The 23,765-nt window shown below is 65.6% G+C and overlaps 1 protein-coding gene across 2 annotated transcripts; it reads left to right on the plus strand.

Annotated features, from left to right (window-relative positions):
- Positions 1–420: 420 nt before the first annotated feature.
- On the plus strand, positions 421–22,170 carry PLXNB2 (plexin B2). 2 transcript variants are annotated; one of them, XM_080810175.1, is made up of 37 exons: positions 421–559; positions 4,483–4,535; positions 8,519–9,605; positions 10,065–10,247; positions 10,334–10,462; positions 11,044–11,144; positions 11,242–11,368; positions 11,619–11,772; positions 12,334–12,448; positions 12,727–12,835; positions 12,915–13,016; positions 13,519–13,611; positions 13,887–13,968; positions 14,048–14,208; positions 14,312–14,460; positions 14,610–14,718; positions 14,825–14,961; positions 15,098–15,268; positions 15,661–15,790; positions 15,889–16,116; positions 16,236–16,412; positions 16,516–16,655; positions 16,732–16,832; positions 17,025–17,254; positions 17,348–17,529; positions 18,002–18,068; positions 18,220–18,366; positions 18,840–18,996; positions 19,131–19,231; positions 19,329–19,413; positions 19,568–19,722; positions 19,800–19,960; positions 20,034–20,181; positions 20,575–20,639; positions 20,796–20,871; positions 21,198–21,272; positions 21,354–22,170. In XM_080810175.1, exons 3-37 carry the CDS (start codon positions 8,532–8,534, stop codon positions 21,456–21,458), a joined length of 5,526 nt encoding a protein of 1,841 aa, XP_080666301.1. In that variant the 5' UTR covers positions 421–559; positions 4,483–4,535; positions 8,519–8,531; the 3' UTR covers positions 21,459–22,170. The 2 variants fall into 2 exon arrangements, with proteins under 2 accessions (XP_080666301.1, XP_080666302.1); XM_080810176.1 differs by having other exon boundaries at positions 446–520.
- The last annotated feature ends 1,595 nt before the right edge of the window (positions 22,171–23,765 follow it).

A 23,765-nucleotide genomic window follows, 5' to 3' on the forward strand; every position in this document is an offset into this window, starting at 1 on the left:
GACCGGAGCATGAGAAGCCTGAGTGGGAGGCTAGTGGGAGGGGGCGGGGAGCAGAAGGGGCTGGGGTTTCTCTGGGCACACTCTCCTTAGCCCTGGGTGCTGGGCCTGTGACCTCCTTACTGCCACCAGCCAGTGGCGACTTAAGGCCAGGAGCCAGAGTGCAGACTTGGGGAGGCTGGTCACTCCCCCCAACCCAGGCTGGGGGTGGGCAGTCAGGCCACAGTCTAGGCAGGTAGGAACCTGGCCCCAGGAGCCAGGGCTGGTGAAGAGGGGTCCTGTGGGAGGTTCCGGTGGCGCTGACGCAAGTCTGGGGCTGCGACGTCAGGCTGTCCCTAGAGCCCCGCCCCGCCCCACCACGCCCCACCCCTGCCCTAGGTGCCTGCGCCGGGAGAGCTCAGCCTTCGCCCGGGTCGGGGTCATGCGGGCTGCCGCCTGGGCCAGGCTGGTGCGTGACGGGCCGGCGGCGAGGGGGGAGGCCGAGCCCCGGGCCTGAGCCGCTGGGCCGGGAGGCCTAAGGCAGGTAATGGCCGGCCGCGCGCTGGGCTGAGCCCGACGCCAGGTGAGCGCTCCGCGGCGGCTGCTCCGGGGCCCACGTGACCGCCGCCGCCGCCGTCATTGTCCGACCCGCGGCGCGTCCTGGGGTCCCCGTGAGACTCGCGCGCCGCCCACGTGCTCCCCGCCGAGGGTGTCCGCGGGGCGCGGGGCCGTTCCGGGTGACCGGTGGGCTCCGGGGCCCGGCGGGGACGCGCCAGGGCGGTTCCCAGCACCCCCCGTCCCCCCCCCCCGCCGACCTCCGACTGGGGTCACCGGGCGGGCGGGGCCGGGCGCGCAGGACGGCGGGGGGCCCGGGGCGCCCCGGGAGCCCCCGACCCGGGCAGGCAGCGCCGCCGCCGCGCCCCTCCCTCGCGCTTGTTTTGGAAACAGCGAGGCTCGGATTTGCCGGCGCTCCGGCCTGTTTTGTTTCCTCTGATTTGTTTAACGCGCCCGCTAATTGCAGATTTGCATTTCCGTCGGAGCGTTGCGGCCCGGTCCCCTGGCTGCCAGCTGCCCGGCGGGGGAGGGGCGGCTCCCCGCTCCTCACGTGGCGCCCCGCGCCCCGAGGCTGGCTCCCCGCCCGACGGGGGGTTCCCGGGCCTCCGCACGGCGCGGGGGGAGGAGGCGGCGGGCGCTGTCTGTCCCCACCTGGCCCCGAGCCTCCCCCCAGATCCTCCCGCTCTCCTTGTCTGCCGGGGCCTGAGCCCTCGTCTTGGTCCCTGGGCCCCTCTTCTGTCCCTCTTGTCCTATCCCGCCGCATCCGGGTTCCTGTCAGGAGCCCCCAAGCTGGCTGGCCCGGCGGGGGGCTGCCCCCAAGCTGGGCCCCGCGTCTGCTGGGCCTGGGGGCTGTGTGCGGTTCTGATGAAGTCTGGGTTTACTGGAGAGCGGTGGCCTGGAAGGAAGCCCGGCTTGGGCCCATTCCCCAGCCAGAGCCTTCCCTCCGGCGGGGCTGAGGGCTGGAGGGGAGGCTGGTCTGCAGTGAGGGCCCTTCCGCCTTAGGGGCCTTCTGTTGACCTTCTTGGGGTAGGGCAAGGCGCCCTGCGTCCGTGGCTCAGAGGAAGCTAGAACCTGTGGGGAACCACAGGGAACCATCTGGCAAGAGACTCACACTGCTTCTTGCTCCGGGGCAGGTATGGAGGGGAGGCCTGCCCCCACCCCCACAGTGCCTGTCTCCTGTCAGCGCTCTCCTGGGGGAGGAACTAGCGCCCTGTGTCGGGGGCTTGGGGATCAGCTCGGGGGCACCTGTGTGTTCAGCCCCTCCATTTGTGACGCCACCAGCTTCCTGGCTGACCGCACTCAGGCCCGCAGGTGCCCATCCGGCCAGCTCCTGTGTTCAGATGTGTTCCTGGTAGGCCCATCAGCGGACTGTAGACCACACGGCATGAGTGACTGTCCCACAGGGCCAGGTCAGGGTGGGTGTCTCAAGATTCTCAGGGATGGGTAGTCTTCTGGGCGAGGTGTGGGGGAGACATCACAGAGGCCCCCAGACTACCCCACTACTGTAGGCACAGCCGTGGGATTTCCACACATGGATTTGCTTACACTTTGCAACAGTTCATGGAGATCGATGTTGTGATCACTTCCGTTTTACATGGGGAAACAGGTGCATGGTGTAGCTTGGTAAGTAACCCGCATGACCGAGAGAGACCAACAGAGAGAAGTCTGGCTCCGGGGGCACCTGGCTAGCTCGGGGGGTAGAGCACACAACTCCTGATCTCGGGGTTGCGCGTTCAAGTCCCACGTTGGGCGTAGAGAGAACTTAAAAATAAGAGCCAGAAGTCTGGCTCCAGAGTTGTGCCCTTGAGGCCCTTCCGTGTGGCAGTGCTGGAGGTGTGTGACTGTGGGGTTGGAGGGCTAGCCATGGCCTCAGTGGCCTGCGGTCGCACAGAAGAGTGGCCACCTTCTGAGGGAAGCGAGAGTGGCCTTCTGAGAGGCAAGAAAGCCTGGCTGTTGGGAGACAGATGGACAAGCTGGGAAAAGCTGGGGGCAGCACTGGGTGGTTGAGAGGCATCCTTGAGTTAGGAAAGGCCCCAGGACTTGGAGGGATCCAGGTTTCATTCTGCAGGAGGTTTTGGCTGGGGGAGCCTGATGTTGGGAGAAGAAATCAATGGGCTGCCTCTGGGAGGGTCTGAGAGTAGGACCCAGCATGGTCGACGGGTCACGGAAGATAGGTCCCTGGAAGCCTGCAGCAGACAGACAAGACAAGACAAGACAGACAGACAGACACACACACACACACACACACACACACACACCCTGCCTGGGGGCTGGGGATTAAGTCATGCCCTGGGTTGAAGTTCAGAGGCTAGACAGGCATCGGGGCACGTGGAGGCTGGCATGCTGTCCCTTCAGGGGGGAGGTCCGTGTGCTGTGGACCCCAGTGCAGTTTCCACCTGCGCCGGCCACAGCCTCCAGGCCAGGGCAGCCCCCGCTTTCTCAAGAGCCTGCATCATACTGACGCCCAGGGGGTTAGCCCCTGAATTTGCCTGTGGAGTGGCCCTTGCTCCTTTCCCAAAGGCTGCGTTCAGTCCCTGTGGCAGAAGGGCATCCCTCATCCCTGCATCCAGGGCCCTGAACCCCTCGGCCTGTGCTCAGGTGTGTGCTGCCCTGCCCTCCTTGCCCCAGCTGGTCTGCCTTGGATCTGCCATAGGTCCTGCCCAGGACACTGTGGGATGGGGATGGGAAGGGCCTGGGCCTTGTGGAGAAGGTGTTGGAGGGACAGTGGTGAGGGGTGGGGAAGCAGCCAGTCTGGGAGCCAAAGTGGGAATGCAGGAGTGGCTGAAGCTTGGATGTGGGGAGGGTCTGGGATTGGCCTGGAAAGATGGTTGAGTCCAGAAAGCCGTATCCTAAAGCAGGGTGGAGCTGGAGGGGGTGGGCTTGGGGGGGGGGCAGTCATTATTATTAGGTACATACCCCTTCTTATTTAGGAAATAGGTGAATATATCCCACTAAAAAAATTTCAAAAAATTGGTCAGTGAAGTTATTTTGCTATCCCAGTCCCTTCCTCCTTGCCCCCAGGCTTTACTACTATTTTCAGTTTGAAAGAAAGGTTCCAGAACTTCTCAGCAGTTAAACTGATGTCCACACACAGACCCATGGAGACACATGGGATCCAGTGCCATGGCCATCCCTGACATGTCTAGGCTCTGTGGGACTCAGCATGGACCACCCCCCTGTGTGGGCCTGGTTGTTTTGTTTTGTTTTGTTTTGTTTGTTTGTTTTTTTCCGGGATTTGGGGCTGGTACTCTGGTTGGCGGCTGGGTGGTTGTTACATTTTCATCATCCTCAACCATGCCAAGAAGTATCCTTCGACAGGCCTCCCAGGCGGATAGACTTGGGTATTTCTGGAAGATGATAGGCTACAGTAGCGAGCTTCCCTGAGTGCTACAGAGTAACAGGCTCTCCTGAGGCTTTCTTGAATGCATCCTTTAGTCTTTACAAACTCTGGGGGAGTTCGCTATGCCTGTCTCCGTTTTACAGTTGGGAAAGTGAGGCAAAGAGAAGTAACTTGCCCAGGGTCACACAGCTAGTAAGTAGAACTTGTTTTTCAGAAAGCAATTTACTGTTTAATCAAATATATATCTAGGTTAAAAAAGACAGCTGGTACCAACAGACTTTTAATGAAAGGGAGCTGTTCTCACCCTTTTCTTCCCCGGGTCTTTTTGAGTGGAGTGAGGGATGTGTCAGGCTTGTGTTCTGGAAAGCTCAAGTGGGTGTGTGTGCCTTGGGATGCTGGACTAAGGGACCCAGAGGCTGGTGTTTGCGGGAGGGGCTGTGATGGGGGCAGGGTGGAGGAGGCAGAAGGTGTTGGGGGTCTCCTGCTCAAGGATGGCAGATGCCAGGTGGGATCACTGCAGCTGCTCCCCACCCCCCAGACATGGAGCAGAGGAGGCAGGTGGAGGCAGGCCAGGCTTGTGGTGAGACCACTCTTGCTCCTTTGTTTCCTAGACAATCTTGATGCTGGCCCAGAGCAGAGACTGAGCTGGACTACTGGAGCCTCGGTGAGTGGAGGCTGGGCCCCACCTGGGGAAGGCAGTGGGGGGCTACAGCCGCAGAGACAGGCTGGGGTGCCTTCCACTGGCTGTGGGTGGTGACCCTGAGGCTCTGGTCTGACTGGGCCCAGTGTGCACAATCCCAGGTGCCCTGGGACGCCTAGGTGGCTCAGTCGATTAAGCCTCTGACTCTGGATTTCAGCTCAGGTCACGAGCTCAGGGTCGTGAGATTGAGCCTTATGTCAGGCTCTGTGCTCAGTTCGGAGTCTGCTTGACACTGTCCCTCTCCCTCTGTCCTCCCCAAGCGTGTGTGTGCAGTCTCTCTCTCTCTCTCTCTCTCTCTCTCAAATCTTAAAACTAAAACCCCCAAACCAGGTGTCCTGCCCACGGGAGCCACTGCCAGCCAGTCCCCCGACCCCCTGCCCCCCGTGCTCCAAGACCAAGCTTTCCTTGGGAGGGCAGGCTCTACAGTGGGACCTGCAGGAGAGCTGGATTCTGGAACACAAGGATTGGGAATTCGGGCTTGAGTAGGAGTGCCTGTCCAGACATTGTTCTGGGCCAGCAACAGGCCAGAGTCTGTGCAACTTTTTGGAAGTGCACCTCCGGGCTTCAGCCAGGAAGAAGGCTGTCCGATGCCCTTAAGGAAATCCCCGCCAGTCCCGGTGAGCCAGGGGTCCCGGGGCTGCCTTCAAAACAGGAAGCGCCCGTCCCAGGAGCGCGCGCTCGCGGCAGGAAGCTTCGCCGGCTGTGCCTGGCGCCTCCCGCACCGCGGCTTGAGCTCCCCAGTCAGGTGGGTCACCCTTCGCTCTGGGACCTGGCCAGACAGGTCACCTGAGGCTTTGCTTATCCAGGAAGCGAGTGGGGGGAGCTGCTGCCTCTGGAGTGACCCAGGTGCCTCCTGCCACCCTGGATGACTTGGGCTCAGTCTGGGGTGGGGATGAGTTTGGAACACTGGGATCTGAGTCACTCTGCCCACCACCCCGGGGTTCCTGGGGCAGGAGTGGGGGTGGTGGGTGGCACAGGGTGGCTCGGAAGGCTGCATGGCATCGGGACCAGTGTTAATGCTGGTGGCGGGATCTGGGCCAGCTCTCCTCGATGCCATACCCAGTACTGGTTGAATGGTTCTGGTGTGCCAGACCTGGGGGGGCTCTGGGGCAGAGGACCAGGCCGAGGGAGGGTCCAGGACAAGCTTTTTTAGAACAGGAGTGCCCCAAGAGTTCCCCCACTGGGTCAGCTGTGTCTTCAAGTCCTGGCCCACTGGCTAGACCAGCAGAGGGGCCCTGGGCTCCTTGGGTCCACATGGGGCCGACTGCTGCCGGGGTGGCCAGGGCTCCGGCCCCGCCCCCGCGCCCCGGCCCCGCCCCGCCTGCACTCCCTCCCTGGGCCCCCGGAACATTCCATTCATTCCGGGCTCCAGCAGGCGGGTGGGAGCGGAGAGGGGCCGAGAGGGGCCGGGGTCGCCGCGGCGACGCGGGGATGCGGGTGAGCGGGGCCGGGTGGGGGAGGGCTAGCCTGGGCCGAAGCGGAGGGCCCGGGAAGCTCACGCCCACACTCCCTTCGCCCTCGCCGGCGCCACTCAGTGGACTTTGGGCCCCGACACGGCGCTCCGCGCCAGGGCGGGGGGGGGGGGGGGGATGGGGGGGGATGGGGGGGGGGCGGGCCCTTGGGCGCGTCCCTTCCCGGGGAGGGACGGGGAGGGACGGCAGCAGTGACTGTACCCGCCGGTGCCCGAGGGAGGGCCAGGCCCTGGCGCGCCTGGTTCTGCGCAGTCTCAGGGTCAGGGACAGTCAGGCTCGCGCCTGGGGACCTCCCAAATGGCGCTCTCCTCCCCGCCGGAGCCGCAGGGCAGAAGGGACCCCCTACCATTCAAGGGGTGCCCTGAAGGGCTGGTGAACTCTTCCTGTCCCGGACTCAATCCCCAACCGTCTCCCTGGCTCTCCTGCTACGGCCCTGCCTTGGGCCGCCTTCACTTCACCCTGGTACTGCCCAGCCTTCTGCCCCAGGCAGCCAGGGGTTCCTTACCAGGTCCCTGCTGTCTCCCCTTCTGGACATCCTCCAGCTCACCCATGGGTGAGGTTGCTGGGGGCCGGGCAAGAGCTTTGCACTCCAGTACAAGGTGGGGGCTCTTTGCAGGGGCAGCGGCCGCCCTGCTGAGGGGGCATCTTCCCCAGCCACTGTGTCCTGCTCGGGCTGGAGCCCCGCCGTGACCCTGCGGTAGAGAGGACTTTGTCAGTGCTTGCTTCTTGGTTGTACTTCCTCAAGAGGTTTGGGGAAGGTTGTGGATACTCAGAACGGCAGGATGCCAGGGGGACGGCGAACAGCCACGCTGGGCAGGGGCTTCCTCGTGGCCCGAGCAGAGAAGGACATCAGCTTGACGGACGACTCACGGAAGAATCGTTCCAGTAAACACAGCTTTGCCCAAAGCCAGTGCTCCAGAGAAATGTCTCCTCTGGCCAAGGAGCAGAGCAGATGCTTTTCTGCTTTCCTGGGAGAGAGGAACAGGACACATGGCAAGGCAGGATGTCAGCAGGGTAGTAGAGAGGCAAGAGCGTGTCCGGGGAGGCCACGGAGGGAGAACCAGTTCCTCTGCGAGCGCAGCGCGGGCTGTTCTGGGGAGTCTGGGAGACCAGGGTGGGTCCCCCCGTCCCTTCTGCCCTCTCTGCCCCACTCAGGCGTAGGGAGGGGCAGGATGGCCACAAGTGTCATGCCGGTCATGGGCGTGCTCAGGGAGGGTGACAGCCCTGAGTGCTCATGCCCGCATCTGGAGAGGGCAGTTTGGGGGGGTGCCAGCAGAGGGTGGTACCGGGGGTTCTGACCAGGACGGAGCAGGGTCAGCAAGCTGGGAGGTCTGGGATAGCCCCAAGGTTGAAGAGGCCTAGAGGCAGAATGGCCCTGGCTGAGTTTCCCAGAGATCCCTGTGTCCCTGAGTCGGGGAAGGAGAACCACATAGGCTCTGGGTTTTCTAATTTGGGGACACTTGGTCTCACCATGGCCTTAGCAGCTCATCCCTTACATACATGGATACATGTGCGGGCTTGCATACGCGCAGGAACACCCAGGAACATGTTCTCGGAGGGACCCCTGCACACCGGCTCGCCCAGCCCCAGCCCTGCGGGCAGCATGCCCCTGTAGACTGCCGGCTCTCCCCCTCTCAGAGAGCTGGTGGGTTCTGGAAACTCCTCCCAGGGTCCCACACCTGAGGGTCTCCTGGGAAGAGCGGAGGCAGGGCGGATGGAACCTGCTGGTTCACCGGGGGGAGGGAGCCCCGAGGTTAGGGGAGGGAGGGCTAGGCTGGGGTAAATGCGTGTGTCAGACAAGTGTGCAAGTCTTGACCTCAGGGTTGTGAGTTAAGCCCCATGTTGGCTGTTGAGATTACTTTAAAAAAAAAAGTGTGTATGTGTCTTCGGTGGCCACACCATCGGTTCCTCCTCTTCATCAGCCTCTGTCTCCCACGAGGCTGACCATCTGTGGAAAGTCACCCGCTAGGCAGGGGTGTGCCCTGTGCCCTGTCGGCCTGGGCTCGTGCTTGGGGCTCACGGAGCCCCGGGGCCTCGAGGTGTGGGGAGGACGCATGCGTGAGTGCCCGGACACTGTCTAGATGGGGTGCTCCGTTCCCTGGGAGGTACGTCTGCAGGTGCTTTGAGACCCCGGAGATGAGATCATGGCCGTGCTGGGGGCAGCCACCCCCGCACCTGTCCTACTTAGTGGCGGTGGCCGGGCTCTGGTCAGTAGGTTGGGTTATAGGTTGAACCTCTTAAGGAGGACTGGGCGTCGTCCTCCTTGGAGAGGAGGGGGGCAGGTGGTCCTGGCCAGATGTGGAGGAGGGCCGAGGAGGGCCGGATGCTCCTGGCGCCTCCTCCGTGGCCCTGACCCACGCTGGTCTCTGTTCTGGTTTCCTGGGCAGGTCTAGAGAGGCCCTCGAGGGGACGCGTCCTCTGCACTGGGTGGCTCCTCGGGGCCCGGGCTCCCCTGACCCTTCTCTCTCCCCCCAGGGTGCGAGGGGTGATGGCTCTGCAGCTCTGGGCCCTGACCCTCCTGGGCCTGGTGGGCACAGGGGCGGGCCTGCGGCCCCGCAGGCTGGACGTCTTCCGCAGCGACACCGAGCTGAACCACCTGGTTGTGGACGAGGCGTCGGGCGTGCTGTACGCGGGGGCCGTGAACGCGCTCTACCAGCTCAGCGCGGACCTGCGGCTGCAGCAGCACGCCACCACGGGCCCGGCCCTGGACAACAAGAAGTGCACGCCGCCCATTGAGCCGAGCCAGTGCCACGAGGCCGTTCAGACCGACAACGTCAACCAGCTGCTGCTGCTCGACCCGCCGGGGAAGCGCCTCGTCGAGTGCGGGAGCCTCTTCAAGGGGATCTGTGCCCTGCGCGCCCTGAGCAACATCTCCACACGCCTCTTCTACGAGGACGGCAGCGGCGAGAAGTCCTTCGTGGCCAGCAACGATGAGAGTGTGGCCACGGTGGGGCTGGTGAGCGCCACGAGCCCCGGCGGCGAGCGGGTTCTGTTCGTGGGCAAAGGCAATGGGCCCCACGACAACGGCATCATTGTGAGCACCCGCCTGCTGGACCGGGCCGAGGGTAGGGAGGCCTTCGAGGCCTATACCGACCACGCCACCTACAAGGCCGGATACCTGTCCACCAACACACAGCAATTCGTGGCCGCCTTTGAGGACGGTCTCTACGTTTTCTTCGTCTTCAACCAGCAGGACAAGCACCCGCCCCGAAACCGCACGCTCCTGGCTCGCATGTGCAAGCAGGACCCCTTCTATTACTCCTACCTGGAGATGGACCTGGAGTGCCTCGACCCCAGTGAGCCCCAGACCCCGGCCTTCGGCACCTGCTTGGCGGCCTCTGTGGCCGGGCTGAGCGCCAGCAGGGTGCTGTACGCAGTCTTCAGTAGGGATGGCCGGAGCGGTGGGGGACCCCACGCAGGCCTCTGCCTGTACCCGCTGGACGAGGTCCATGCCAAGATGGAGGCCAGCCGCAACGCCTGCTACACGGGCACCCGGGACGTGGGCCGCGACACCTTCTACAAGCCCTTCCATGGCGAGATCCAGTGTGGTGGCCACGGGCCGGTATGTGGCCTCAGCACCTTCTCGCAGAGGCCGGGCTCACCGGTGTCCGTGTGGGTCTGTGTGTTGTTGCTGCCGGTGGGTGTGTCCCTGCCACTGCCCCCCCACCGCGGGAGGGCCTGGCTAGAGGGGGTGTGTGTGTGACGTGTCACTGTGTCAGGTCCCACCCGTGGGCCCTGCTCTTTCCTGGTGTTTGCCTCCCTGCCCTCGGCCTAGTCCAGCAGGCAGGTGATGGGGGGTCACGGGGAGAACCGCGGCATGTTCTCTCCCTCTGGCCTGGGCTCTGGGCGCTGAGCCTGAAGCCTGGGTGTCGGGCGTGCATCAGGGCCTACCTGGGTGGTGTCCCTGATTGTGGCCCTTGGTCCTGGGGACATGTGTGGGGACTGCATGTCCCGGGAGACCTCATGGGGAGGGCGTCCAGAGCTGGGGGATCTGTGCCCAGAGCTGACCCCTGGTCCACAGGCCGCCAGTGAGAGCTTCCCGTGTGGCTCTGAGCACCTGCCTTACCCACTGGGCAGCAGAGACGGACTCACGGCAACGGCCGTGCTGCATCGTGGTGGCCTGAACCTGACGGCTGTGGTGGTGACCGCTGAGCACGGCCACACTGTTGCCTTCCTGGGCACCTCGGATGGCCGGGTCCTCAAGGTGAGGCCTGGGCTGGGCTGGGCTGCTCCCTGGGGGGGCCGTCCACGCAAGACCCCCATCTCACACACCTGCCCTTGCCCCCGCAGGTGTACCTTGCCCCGGACGGCAGCTCTGCGGAGTACGGCTCCGTCCTAGTGGAGATCAACAAGAGAATCAAGCGGGACCTGGTGCTGTCCCCGGATCTGGCCAGTCTCTACACCATGACCCAGGACAAGGTGGGCTTCTGCAGCCCCTGGGGGAGGGGCATCGGTGGTCCCGGCCCCTGTCAGAACCCTGGAGAGGTGCGGAGGAGGACGGGAAGAGTTCCCACGGGCACGTTAATCCCGTGTCTCCCTAGCGCCTTCCTCTTGTCTGAAACTCGTTTTTGTCTGTGGCCCTGCCCCAGTTCCATTCTGACAGAAGGGGCCTGTGCAGCCCTCTGAGCTCAGACAGGGCTCATGGGCGAGGCCCCCCCAGTCCACTGGGGGGCTGGTATAAGAGCCCTTCAAGTTGGTATTGGGAGTACCCAGGTCGGCCAGGTTTCTCTCAGGGGGAGTGGGGTAAAGGGCCTGAGCTGGCACGGGGAGGGACCACAGCTGGGACCCCACATTATCCGGGGCCAACGATAGCCACAGGGCAGGCCCACCAGAGCCTGGAGGGCAACTGCTTCTGGACCCTCGCCAGTAAGCCTTGCGTTGGTATCAGGCTTTTAAAGCTCAGAGAGAAAGGTGGGATCAAGCCTATGACCCCAGGAATACCGGGGCCAGAGAGGCCCCCGTGGCTGCCGTTGTTCCGCTCACCGTCCTGTTGCCCTCAGGTTTTCCGGTTCCCCGTGCAGGACTGTCTGAGCTACCCGACCTGCGAACAGTGTCACAGCTCTCAGGACCCCTACTGCGGCTGGTGCGTCATCGAGGGACGGTGAGTGCCCAGGACTCCAGGGGTCTCAGCCCTGCCCCGGGGGGCCTGGGGGTGTGGCCCACAGGGCCCAGGACTGAAGCAACCCCCTGCCCCCTAGATGCACCAGGAGGGCCGAGTGCTCACGGGCCGAGGAGAGTGGCCACTGGCTGTGGAGCCGGGACGAGTCCTGTGTAGCCGTCACCGGGGCGCAGCCACAGAACATGAGCCGGCGGGCCCAGGGGGAGGTGCGTGGTGCGGTTGCGCAGGGCTCCTGCCGGCCTGGGGCTGTTGGGTCCACGGGGAGAACCGCAGCGTGTTCTCTCTCTCTGGCCTGGGTTCTGGGCGCTGAGCCTGAGGAAGGGAGCCTTTCCTTTGTTGGGTTCCCTGGCCCCTGTGACCTGGGGGGCCCCGTTCCCAGTGCGATGGAGTCTTTTCCAAGGGATCAGCGTGTACCCTGCGCGGAGAGGTCCTCGTGTGAGCCGCGCCCTTCCCCAGGTGCAGCTGACTGTCAGTCCCCTCCCGGCCCTGAGCGAGGAAGATGAGCTGCTGTGCCTCTTTGGTGACTCGCCCACGCACCCGGCCCGCGTGGAGGGGGATGCCGTCATCTGCAACTCCCCACATACCATTCCTGACACGCCACCCGGCCAAGGTGAGGCCCCACGCAGCTGCTGGGTGGGCACCTCCGGTCCCAGTGGCGCAGCCTGAGGCTGAGACCCCCCTGCCTCGGTCGATTGAGGTGGAGGGCCCTGGAGCCGTGGGAGAGGGGGCCGTGTGCTCTTGGCACCACGGGGGTGCCCAGCTTTGGGCTTTGCTGTCCAGGCAGAGGCCCCTCACGCCTCCCCAGCCCTGTCCGGCCTGAGATGGCTGGGGCTCCGAGGACAGCTCACTGGTGCAGGCAGGGGCCTGGAAGGTGCACTGCCCCAGACACTGAGGAACCACGAGCCTTCGTTCCTACAGGGACGGAGAGAGGGTACAGGAGCACAGAGCTCTGGGAGCCGGCTCTAGAGCCGAGATCTGAGAGCACGGGCAGGCCTGGCTGAGCCCAGTGCAAGTCCCAGACCAGGGATCTCCCCCCTGGGCCTGTGGGAGCTCCGATGGGGCGAGGGTTTGGCTGCAGAGGCCCCGTGCCCGCTTGCCCTGCCCCCGCCCCGCCAGCCTCACGCTGTGCGCTGAGGCCCCCACCTGATGCCGTCCTGGTCTCTGTCTGCAGACCACGTGGCTGTGAACATCCAGCTCCTCTTCAGACGCGGCAGCATCTTCCTCACCTCCCACCTGTACCCCTTCTACGACTGCCGGGAGGCCATGAGCCTGGCGGAGAACCTGCCGTGAGTGTCTTGCTGGCCTGGCGCACCTGTCACCTGGCCCCCGCTCCGGGCCCCGCGCCCTTCACCGCCCTCTCCCCCGGGGCCCGGTGCGCCCCTCGCCCGGCCCCCACCGCGGGCCCCGCGCTCCTCACCGCCCTCTCCCCCGGGGCCCGGTGCGCCCCTCGCCCGGCCCCCACCGCGGGCCCCGCGCTCCTCACCGCCCTCTCCCCCGGGGCCCGGTGCGCCCCTCGCCCGGCCCCCACCGCGGGCCCCGCGCTCCTCACCGCCCTCTCCCCCAGGTGCGTCTCCTGTGCAAGCAACCGCTGGACCTGCCAGTGGGACCTGCGCTACCACGAGTGTCGGGAGGCCTCCCCCAACCCTGAGGAGGGCATTGTCCGTGCCCACATGGTGAGGGCCGTGCACACCGTGCGGGAGCTGCGTTGCTTGGCCGTGGCCACGCGGCCCTTGACCAGCTTTCTTCTCTCAGGAGGACAACTGCCCCCAGTTCCTGAACCCCAGCCCCCTGGTCATCCCCATGAATCACGAGACGGATGTGACCTTCCAGGGGAAGAACCTGGACACAGTGAAGGTAGCAGGGGCTTGTGGGGTGCTGGCCTGGGGGCAGGGCCTGCCCAATGCAGATGGGCCTGGGGGCCCAGCAGGGGCCATGGGGGCTGACGGAGTGTCCACGGGGCTCCTTCAGACCATTTTCCTGCAAAACCAAAGTCCAGGTGCCTGGTGCACCTTTGAGCTTCCCTGGGCTTGGGACCCAGCACGCAAGGGAGGTGCTCCGTGTGTGTCTGGGGACAGAAGGCAGCAGAGAGGCCAGCAGAACGTGGTGGCATTCGAATGGGCCTTGAGAACATAGGCAGAGAGCAGGAGACAAGTGGGTCTCAAGCTGGGGGCGTTGAGTGGCCGGGCAACCAGGCCGCTCCTTGGTGAGGGGGGAGCGGGCCGTGTTCTTGGTCTCAGCAAGACGGGCACGTCCAGGAGCAGCCGGGTCAGCCCGGTGGATGGCCGTGGGGCACAGAGAGGGCTGGGAGGGCAGGATGGGAGGTCTGTCTGGGGGTCCTGACCACACTGCCTCGCAGGGGTCCTCTTTGTACGTGGGCAGTGACCTGCTCAAGTTTGAGGAGCCGGTGAGCGCACAGGAGCCAGGAACCTTCTTCTTTCGGACCCCAAAGGTACGGCTCCCAGGGCAGGCAGGCCAGGCTGCTGGATCCCGAGGAAGGGTCTTGGGGGCGCAGGCAGGGTAGGGGTGCACGGGGGCTGGGGGCGCCTTGGAACGTCTGTGTGTCCTCCCACCTCCCTGCAATCAGAGTGACCATCATCTGTCTGAGGCTGCGGCTCGCTGCCCCTGGAGGCCTCCCCCTGCTGCCCCTCAGCCGTGGGGGGGACTCCGTGGGCCAGACCCAGGGGTGGGAGTGGGGAGTACAGTGGATCCCTGCGTGTCCCCCAGCTGTCCCACGACGCCAACGAGACACTGCCTTTGCACCTGTATGTCAAATCATACGGCAAGAATGTCGACAGCAAGCTCCGAGGTAGGCGGGGCGGGCCTCGGGCGCGGCCGGGCGGCAGGAAGTGGGAGACCCCCGTGACGCCTGGCCGCTTCGTTCGCAGTTACCCTCTACAGCTGCTCCTTCGGCCGCAGCGACTGCAGCCTGTGCCTGGCGGCCGACCCCGCATACAAGTGCGTGTGGTGCGTGGGGCAGGGCCGCTGCGTGTACGAGGGCCTGTGCAGCAACAGCACCTCCGAGTGCCCGCCGCCCGTCATCACCAGGGTGAGCCCCTGCGCCTGCCCGGCGGGGAGGACCTCGGCGGGGCCGCTGCCCCCACCCCTCCCCCGCCCAAGCGGCTGGGTCAGCTGGGCTCTGCCAATTCCAGATCCATCCTGAGACGGGCCCGCTGGGCGGCGGCATCCGAGTCACCATCCTTGGGTCCAATTTGGGGGTCAGAGCAGAGGATGTCAAGAGGGTCAGTGTGGCGGGCCAGAACTGTGTCTTTGAGCCGGAGCGTTACTCCGTGTCCACACGGTGAGTGGCTGGCCTGCAGTCCGGGCGGCGTTGGCTGTGCTGGGGGCGCAGGTGACCGGGTGGTTGGAGGAGGATGGGAGGCAGACATGTGTGGGTGCCCAGGATGTGCACACCCACTGCGGACTGTCCTGCCTTGTCTGGGAGTCCAGGATCGTGTGCGCTGTCGAGGCAGCCCCGGAGCCCATCACGGGGGGAGTTGTGGTAAATGTCAGCGGGAAGCTGGGCCACTCGCCAGCCCACGTCCAGTTCACCTACCAGGTAGGGGCCTGGCCTTTTGACCTGGGGGTTGTGTGTTGACATGGGGCGGGGTGGGTCGTGTCCCCAACGCCCCAGCCCGATCCGAATGCGTCCGTTGCCCTTCCAGCAGCCCCAGCCTCTCAGCGTGGAGCCAAAGCAGGGGCCCCAGGCAGGGGGCACCACACTGACCATCAGCGGCACCCACCTGGACACAGGCTCTGCGGAGGACGTACGGGTGACCCTCAACGACGTCCCCTGTAAAGTGTGCGTGTCACCTGTGGACTGGAGCTCTATGGCCCTCAGTCTGGCCCGGAGTGGGCAGTGGGAGTAGCCTGATCTGCTGACCCCCACCCCCACCCCGGCCTGGGCCTGGGGTTGACAGTGGCTCCTCCTCCCCCAGGACGCAGTTCGGGGCCCAGCTCCAGTGTGTGACCGGCCCGCAGCCCGTGCTGGGCGAGCTGCCGCTGGAGGTTTACTATGGCGGCTCCCGGGTGTCCAGCCCTGATGTCGTCTTCATCTACCGCGAGAACCCAGTGCTGCGGGCCTTTGAACCGCTGCGAAGTTTTGTCAGGTGTGGCCTCCTCTCCTCCCCAGCCGGGGGACCCCACCCCACACCCGCCCCCTTCCGCTACTTCCCAGGAGTCCTCTGCCCACCAGGCTCGTGAGGACGTCATGGGGCCGCTCCATCAGAGAACCCACTGCACCCCCAGATCCGCTTCCCCCTCGAGTCCCACGTGGGCAGGGCCCCCCGCTTGTGACAAGCGACGGCAATGCCCGCGGCCCTGTGCTCGGAGCTTGACCCCTCACCCTGTCTCAGAGCTGCGCGAATACCCCAGAGCAGAGAGGGGTCGGGGCTCCGGGCCCTGCCCTCCCCCAGCCGGCTCACCGTGTGGCCGGAATTTGGGTGGGGGAGCGGGCTCGCCACGCCGGGCCCGCTCAGGCGCTGCCCACCCCTGTCCCCAGCGGCGGCCGCAGCATCAACGTCACGGGGCAGGGCTTCAGCCTCGTGCAGAGATTCGCCATGGTGGTCATAGCCGAACCCCTGCAGTCCTGGCGGCGGCGGCGGGAGGCCGGGCCTCTGCAGCCCGTGACGGTCAGTCCTGGTGTTGGCGGGCGACTCTGCTCCAGCGTGGCCCCCTCGGGAAGTGCCGGGGTGGGGACGGGGCCTGACGGCCTGGCCTCGGCCTGCAGGTCGTGGGCACGGAGTACACCTTCTACAACGACTCCAAGGTCGTGTTCTCGTCCCCCGCGGTCCCCGAGGAGCCCGAGGCCTACAATCTCACAGCTCTCATCCAGATGGATGGGCACCGGGCCCTGCTCAGGACCGAGGCCGGTGCCTTCGAGTACGTGGCCGACCCCACCTTTGAGAACTTCACAGGGGGAGTCAAGAAGCAGGTCAACAAGCTCATCCATGCCCGGGTGAGGACAGGCCGCTGCCCGGGGGTCGGTAGGGGAGGCAGCTGGAGGTCTGGGCCAAGTCGGCCCCGGTGGCCCTGCCTCCCTCCCGGTCACTGTGTTGCTCCTCCCGACCCCCGCAGGGCACTAATCTGAACAAGGCAATGACGCTCCACGAGGCCGAGGCCTTCGTGGGCGCCGAGCGCTGCATCATGAAGACGCTGACCGAGACGGACCTGTACTGTGAGCCCCCAGAGGTGCAGCCGCCCCCGAAGCGGCGGCAGAAGCGGGACACGACCCACAACCTGCCGGAGTTCATTGTGCGTGCAGTCGTGCGGGTGCGGCTGGGGCGGGGCAGGCCAGTGCCGCTCGGTTCTCTGGTGGAGCCGCACCTGGCCCTGCTGAGCCTGCCCCGCCTCGTAGGTGAAGTTTGGCTCCCGAGAGTGGGTGCTGGGCCGCGTGGAGTACGACACGAGGGTGAGCGACGTGCCGCTCAGCCTCATCCTGCCACTGGTCATCGTGCCCATGGTGGTGGTCATCGCCGTGTCTGTCTACTGCTACTGGTGAGCCCCTCCGGCCGCACACCCAGCACGACACGCAGAGCCGGGCCAGGCCCTGTCAACCTCCCTGTGCCCACAGGAGGAAGAGCCGGCAGGCGGAGCGCGAGTACGAGAAGATCCGGTCCCAGCTGGAGGGCCTGGAGGAGAGCGTGCGCGACCGCTGCAAAAAGGAATTCACAGGTAGGGTCGCCTGGCCGGGGCAGGCGGGGTCCTCGGGCTGCCTGGACCCCGGAGTCCCCAAGGACACCTCTTGGGGACTGGAACGCAGTGAGGACGTTCTTCAAAGAAGCTACACTGGCAAGGCCGAGGTGGGCGGGGTGGCCAGCGGCGGGGTGGCCGGCGGCTGGGTGCCTCACCCTGGCCTCCCCTCAGACCTGATGATCGAGATGGAGGACCAGACCAACGACGTGCACGAGGCAGGCATCCCCGTGTTGGACTACAAGACCTACACCGACCGCGTCTTCTTCCTGCCCTCCAAGGACGGCGACAAGGACGTGATGATCACAGGCCGGCTGGACATCCCGGAGTCGCGGCGACCTGTGGTGGAGCAGGCTCTGTACCAGTTCTCCAACCTGCTCAACAGCAAGTCCTTCCTGGTCACCGTGAGTGGGGCCGGTCCGCGGGGCGGCTTGGGCAGGGCCAAGCGGAGACCGGGCTGAGGTGCTCACGGCGGCTTTGCCTGGCGACCCTCGCAGTTCATCCACACCCTGGAGAACCAGCGTGAGTTCTCCGCCCGCGCCAAGGTCTACTTTGCGTCCCTGCTGACCGTGGCGCTGCACGGGAAGCTGGAGTACTACACGGACATCATGCGCACGCTCTTCCTGGAGCTCATGGAGCAGTACGTGGTGGCCAAGAACCCCAAGCTGATGCTGCGCAGGTGTGCGGGCTGCGGGCGCGTGGGCGCGGCGCGCGCAGGGTGGAGGGCGGAGGGCGCGGCGCGTGGATGGCTGGGGCGGGGCCTGCGCGCCGGGTGGATGGCCCCGGGCTGGTCCGGGTCCGCCGGCGGCAGTGTGAGGGGGGAGGCGGGGGTGTGTGGATGACCGTGGGGACGGGGCGGGGGCACGCGGAGGGCGGTGGGGTGGGGCGGGGGTGACCCCTGGGCCGCCAGCAGATGCAGGCAGTGCAGATAGGGAGGAAGGGTACGCGAGTCTCTGCTGGTCCCCTTGGCGTCAGCTCTTGGTAGGATGGGGCGGATGGTGAGGAGTCCAGCACTAGGGTCACTGTAGGCTGCGTGCGTGCATTCTGACGGGATCCAGGGCCTGGATGCGCGTGCTGTGGGTGCCTGGAGGAGCCGGCTGGGCCCAAGGGCACTGAGGGATCCCTCGGGAAACACCTCTTGGCCCCTGCAGGTCTGAGACAGTGGTAGAAAGGATGCTGTCCAATTGGATGTCCATCTGCCTCTACCAGTACCTCAAGGTGGGCTCTGGGTGGCCTGGCCAGGGTGGGGGGGGAAGGAGGTGGTGCTCTCCCCGCCCTCCCCCCACAGGTCCACCTGCCTGTGTAGCATCTCCCATGGGTCTGGCATGGTCAGTCCCACCCATGGCTGAGCTGCCCTCTGTCATCCCAGGACAGTGCCGGTGAGCCTCTCTACAAGCTGTTCAAGGCCATCAAGCACCAGGTGGAGAAGGGGCCAGTAGACGCCGTGCAGAAGAAGGCCAAATACACCCTCAACGACACGGGGCTGCTGGGGGATGACGTGGAGTACGCGCCCCTGGTGAGCCCTGGGGCCGGGGGCCGGGGGGCTGGGGCGGGGTGTGGAAACTGCTCTCAGCGGCGCTGGGCTCTGGGCCAGCCACAGCCCCAGAAGCTGGATGGTGTTGGGGGACTCACGTGGGCCCAGCTGAGTTTGGACAGGGGTTGTGGGTCCCCCGCGCTTGTCTCTAGAGAGATGCTCGGTGTGTCCTGGGCACCTGGGTCTGCTCCAGGCCCGTGTGGGGCCTGGGCGTCCGCGTGTGCCTGGTGGTGAGCTTGTGTGCACAGGTGGAAGACGACCAGTGCCTTTGTCCTGTGGAGCCGGGGCTCGGGACAGGGCCAGGCCACGCTGCCCTGGGTGCTCTAGGGGCTCAGAGCTGCCCCGCTCCACCTGATGGTGTGGCCGTGGGGGGGCCCCAGAGGCTGCTTCCACACTGGTGGCCAGTGAGAGCAAGGGCCCCCATTGCTGGCTCTTCACTCTGTGTCCTCCGGCAGACGGTGAGCGTGATCGTGCAGGATGAAGGGGCCGACGCCGTCCCAGTCAAGGTCCTCAACTGTGACACCATCTCCCAGGTCAAGGAGAAGATCATTGACCAGGTGTACCGGGCACGGCCATGCTCCCGCTGGCCCAGGGCTGACAGTGTGGTCCTTGGTGAGCAAGGCCCTTGTGTTCCCTGGAGAGGGGTCCTGCCCTCAGAGGCTGGTTGGGCAGGGGCGGTGCTGGGACAGCCCCAGGGAGCTGGGCTTCAGGCGCTGGGCTCCAGGTGCTGGGCTGTGTCCTTCCAGAGTGGCGTCCTGGGTCTACAGCCCAGATCCTGTCAGACCTGGACCTGACGTCTCAGCGGGAAGGCCGATGGAAACGCATCAACACGCTGATGCATTACAACGTGAGTGCCAGTGGGGTGGGGGCAAGGGGGGCACTGGGCGCAGGGAGGGCCGGGCTCCTTGCCTAGCGACACCTGCCCTCATGACCGCGTGCCCCAGGTCCGGGACGGAGCCACTCTCATCCTGTCCACTGTGGGAGTCTCTCAGCAGCCTGAGGACAGCCAGCCAGACCTGCCTGGGGAGCGTAAGTACCCCCGCTCCCCGCTTTTGCCCTGGGCTCTTGTGGGCTCCGGAGGTCTGCGTGGACCAGTGTGCCCACCCTGTGCCGCCATGGCGGGGTGGGGGCTGCTGAGTTCCAGCCCTTGTCCTTCAGCACCGCCCCTCCCTCCCCTCCCCAGGCCATGCCCTCCTGGAGGAGGAGAACCGTGTGTGGCACCTGGTGCGGCCGACGGATGAGGTGGAGGAGAGCAGGTCCAAGCGGGGCAGCGTGAAGGAGAAGGAGCGCACCAAGGCCATCACGGAGATCTACTTGACCCGCCTGCTGTCCGTCAAGGTGGGCGCCGCGCCCGTGGGTGCGCGGGCTGGGGCGGCGCGGGCGGGCGGTGCTGAGCGCCTCCCCCACCCCTGCAGGGCACCCTGCAGCAGTTTGTGGACAACTTCTTCCAAAGCGTCCTGGCACCTGGGCTCGCCGTCCCGCCGGCGGTGAAATACTTCTTTGACTTCCTGGACGAGCAGGCAGAGAGGCACGACATCAAGGACGAGGACACCGTCCACATCTGGAAGACCAACAGGTGGGCGTTGCTCCGTCCCGCGGGCCCCTCGCCCCGGGCCTCGGCCGCCCCTCACTCCGCCGCTTCGCCTCAGCTTGCCGCTGCGGTTCTGGGTGAACGTCCTCAAGAACCCGCATTTCGTCTTCGACGTCCACGTGCACGAGGTGGTGGACGCCTCCCTGTCCGTCATCGCCCAGACCTTCATGGACGCCTGCACACGCACGGAGCACAAGCTGAGCCGCGTGAGTGGGCGCCGCGGGCCGCTCTGGCGGGGGCCGCGGCCCAGGATGCCGGAGGGCGGGTGGAGCGGGCGGCGGGGGGGGGGGGGGGGGGGGCCCGGGTGTGGCTGTGGCTGTGGCTGTGGCTGGAGGGCCCGGGGACGCGGTGCTGGCGCTGGGCCGAGGAGCCGGGAGGTGAGGAGGCTCCCTGCGCTGTGTGTGGGCTCGGGAGAAGGGGAGGTGGGCAGCCCGGGACACCCCGCCTCCGCCTCACGTGGGAGCCCACAGGATCGGAAGCTCCCCGTCTGGGGCTGGGCAAGGGTGGCTCCCCGGTCGGGCCTCTGTCCCCCACGCCCCTTCTTTTCTCTGTTGTGTGTTCGTGCTGAGCGGCTGGGCGCCCGGCTCTGTCCCCCGCAGGACTCCCCCAGCAACAAGCTGCTCTACGCCAAGGAGATCTCCACCTACAAGAAGATGGTGGAGGAGTGAGTGCTCCCCCCCGCCGCCAGACCCGGGCACCCAGCCTTGACCCCACCCAGGGGCCCCGGGGGGTGGCTCAGGCCTGTGACTGGGAGGGGGCCCTGCAGCCCCCAGGACCCATGGCCGCACCCCTTCCCTAACCACACCCCACACCCTTGCAGTTATTACAAGGGGATCAGACAGATGGTGCAGGTCAGCGACCAGGACATGAACACACACTTGGCAGAGATTTCCCGGGTAAGAGGAGACGTAGAGGCTGCAGCAACCGACCCCGCCCCGACAGAGCCGCCCTGCCCTTCCCCTGATGCCCCCTGCCCTGTAGGGCGGGAGACTGTCCTTGGCGGGGGGTGGCCACATGGGCCGCCCCCTACGTGGGACCGCTGTGCCCTGGGGAGAGGGCTGTGCCCTGGGGAGAGGGCTGTGTGAGCAGTGTGTCCACGTGGACGGGGGAGCGTGCCCGTCTGTGGCCGTCCCACATCCCTCCGACACGCCCGGGACCCCGTGTGTCTGTAGCCATCTGCTCCTGCACACGGGTCACGACCCCTTCCGTCCTTGTGCCCCAGGCGCATACGGACTCCCTCAACACCCTGGTGGCCTTGCACCAGCTCTACCAGTACACACAGAAGTACTATGACGAGGTACGGGGTGGCCTCCGGGGGAGGCGGCACTAGAGAGGTCCCCTTCCCTGGCCTGCGATCTGACATGGCCTCCGCCCTCAGATCATCAACGCCCTGGAGGAGGATCCCGCCGCCCAGAAGATGCAGCTGGCCTTCCGCCTCCAGCAGATCGCGGCCGCGCTGGAGAACAAAGTCACAGACCTCTAGCCTCTGACCTTTGCCACCGCTGCCTCTGGGCACAGGTGCGTGAGGCCCGTGTCGGGCGTCGGGCAGCCCCCTGGAACCTGCGGCCCAGTGGTGAGGCCCTTCCCTTTCACCAGCAGAGGAGCCGCCCCCGGGCGTCCGCATGTGGGTGCCTGGGGGTGCCCTCGCCTTGGCGTCTGGTGGCCATAACGTCCTTCTCCTGAGCCACAGCGCCCGGCGACCTCCGGCACCAGCCCCCCCCCCCCCACGCAGCACCGGCATCGGTGTCTGTGTCACACCTCCCACGCGATTCGCGAACGTGCCTTACGCCCCTGGCGCTGGGCTGGGTCGTGCCTGAGCACCAGCAGCCGCCTCAGATCCCTGGGTTTGGCCTCCTGGGGGTGTGCTGGGAGTGCCCGCGGCCCCCAGGGCCTAGCGCCCAGACCATGTCTGTCTGCCCCGCTGGGGCAGGAGAAGTAATGCGGTACTCGCCTTCCTGACCTCACCTGGCCTGTCCTGTGGGGCGCGGCCTCTCCGGGTGGACTCCCTGTCCCGGGCCCCACCTCCAAGGTCAAACTGGACGTCAGACGTCGAGGCCCAGGTGCCTGTCAGACAGGCTGTCCTGGAGGCCCTGGCCAGGTCTGAGGGGTCCCGGCAGTGCCGCCAGGACCACCCTCACCCCCACCCCCTTTTGTAAATTTTGTTAATTATAAATCAAATACAGTTGTTTTTTTCACTCTGCTGTCGGCTGGCTTCCTCCTGGGACGGTTGCAGACTGGCGGCTTGCCCACCCCCCCCCCCCCCCGGCCTTCCCAGGCCTGTCCTGCTGAAGGTCTCTCTGTGGACACTGGCCCAGGTGGGCAGGGGGTTCCTCTGGGCCACTGGGGTGGCAGTGGGGGCAGGAGAATGTGCCCCAGAGTCCACACCCTCCCTGCCCCGCCCCCCTGCCCCAGGCCTAGGCGAGGAGGTCTGGATCTGGGAAAGGGGCTGACAGTGATCCTGAAAGTTTGGCTGCCGAGGGGGAGGTGGGGAGGGTTGGCCGGGATTGGGTGGATCCTGCGCCATCTGCTGGCAGGACAGCCCTCGCCTGTCTTCTTGGGCCGAGTGACTGGTCCTGCCCCTGGGATGGGTAGGCGTGGCTTGGGCTTACTGTCTGGACCTTGAGCTCCCAGAGAGGGTGTCCTCTTTTCTAAGGTGGGGTACTTCACAGACATGGTCCAGCCAGCACACATTAAGTCACTGCTGCGTGCAGACCCCAGCACACACTGGCATGCCTCTGGGAGAGAGGGCCTGTGTCCCCCCTCCTTAGGCTGTGGGGCCATTAGGGTCAGCCCTATGGTCCCAAGAACAGCCCCAGGATGACTTAGGGCATAAGTAAGGCTGAAAAGCCATGTAAGGGAGAGTGAGGGTGTCTTTGCCCGTGCCTGAGGGAGGGGGTTGTCTGGGATTCTGGTGATGGGAGAAGGGGTTTGCTCCCAGTCCCCATGTTGCATGCAGGGGTGCAGCAGTGAGATACCCCACCCTGCAGCCACCGGGCACACATACATGTCCAAGCACACACAGCATCAGCATGTCCGACCACTTCATTTGATAAACACACACTGGTCAGAGCCTGCCCCGAGAGAGCTCTTTTGCTTCAAGGACACCCCCCCAGCAGAAAGGGGATTTTGTGATCCAGCCAGCTTCAGATAAGGCTGGGTCCAGGTGCTCACACGTTTCCATGTGTCTGAACATGTCCTCAGACAGTGGGGATGCTGCTGACAGGCAGCCCCAGACTCCGTCTCGACTCGGGGCATCGCTGTGGCTGGGGATAGGCCAGGCCTTGGTCATAAGCCCCAGGTGCCCAGGGGGCGGCCCCACTCAAGCCACATGGGACGGGTGTGGTATCTCCCACCAGGAAGGGGTCGTAGGCAAACAACCGACATCCCCCATCCCAGGACCCCCCAAATGACATGGTTATGACCCATGCTAGGTTCCCCAAGATTCAGCTGTTCAGAAGCAGGTGGAAAGTGCTAAGCTGCGGGTGCCTGGGGCAGGGAGGTGGGAACCTAGAGGCCTGGCTTCCAGACTGGACGTCCACAAGCCACTCTTCCCTCCCTCCCCATACTGGACAGGACAGCCAGGCAAGAGCTGAGTCAGTGAGGACCCCCTATATTCTGTGAAGCTTAGAGCGGAAGGGCTGCAGGTCCCAGAGATGGGGTTACCTCCCTTGGAGGACAGCAGTGTGAAGGGATCCCCGGGGGCTGTCCTGTCATGGGGCCAGTGAAGGGTAGACACTGGGCATGCATGTTGGGGTGCGAGGCATGGTGGGGGAGGACAGGCCAGCCTCAA

This window comes from Martes martes, assembly GCF_963455335.1.
Source record: "Martes martes genome assembly, chromosome: 8".
NCBI lineage: Eukaryota > Metazoa > Chordata > Mammalia > Carnivora > Mustelidae > Martes > Martes martes.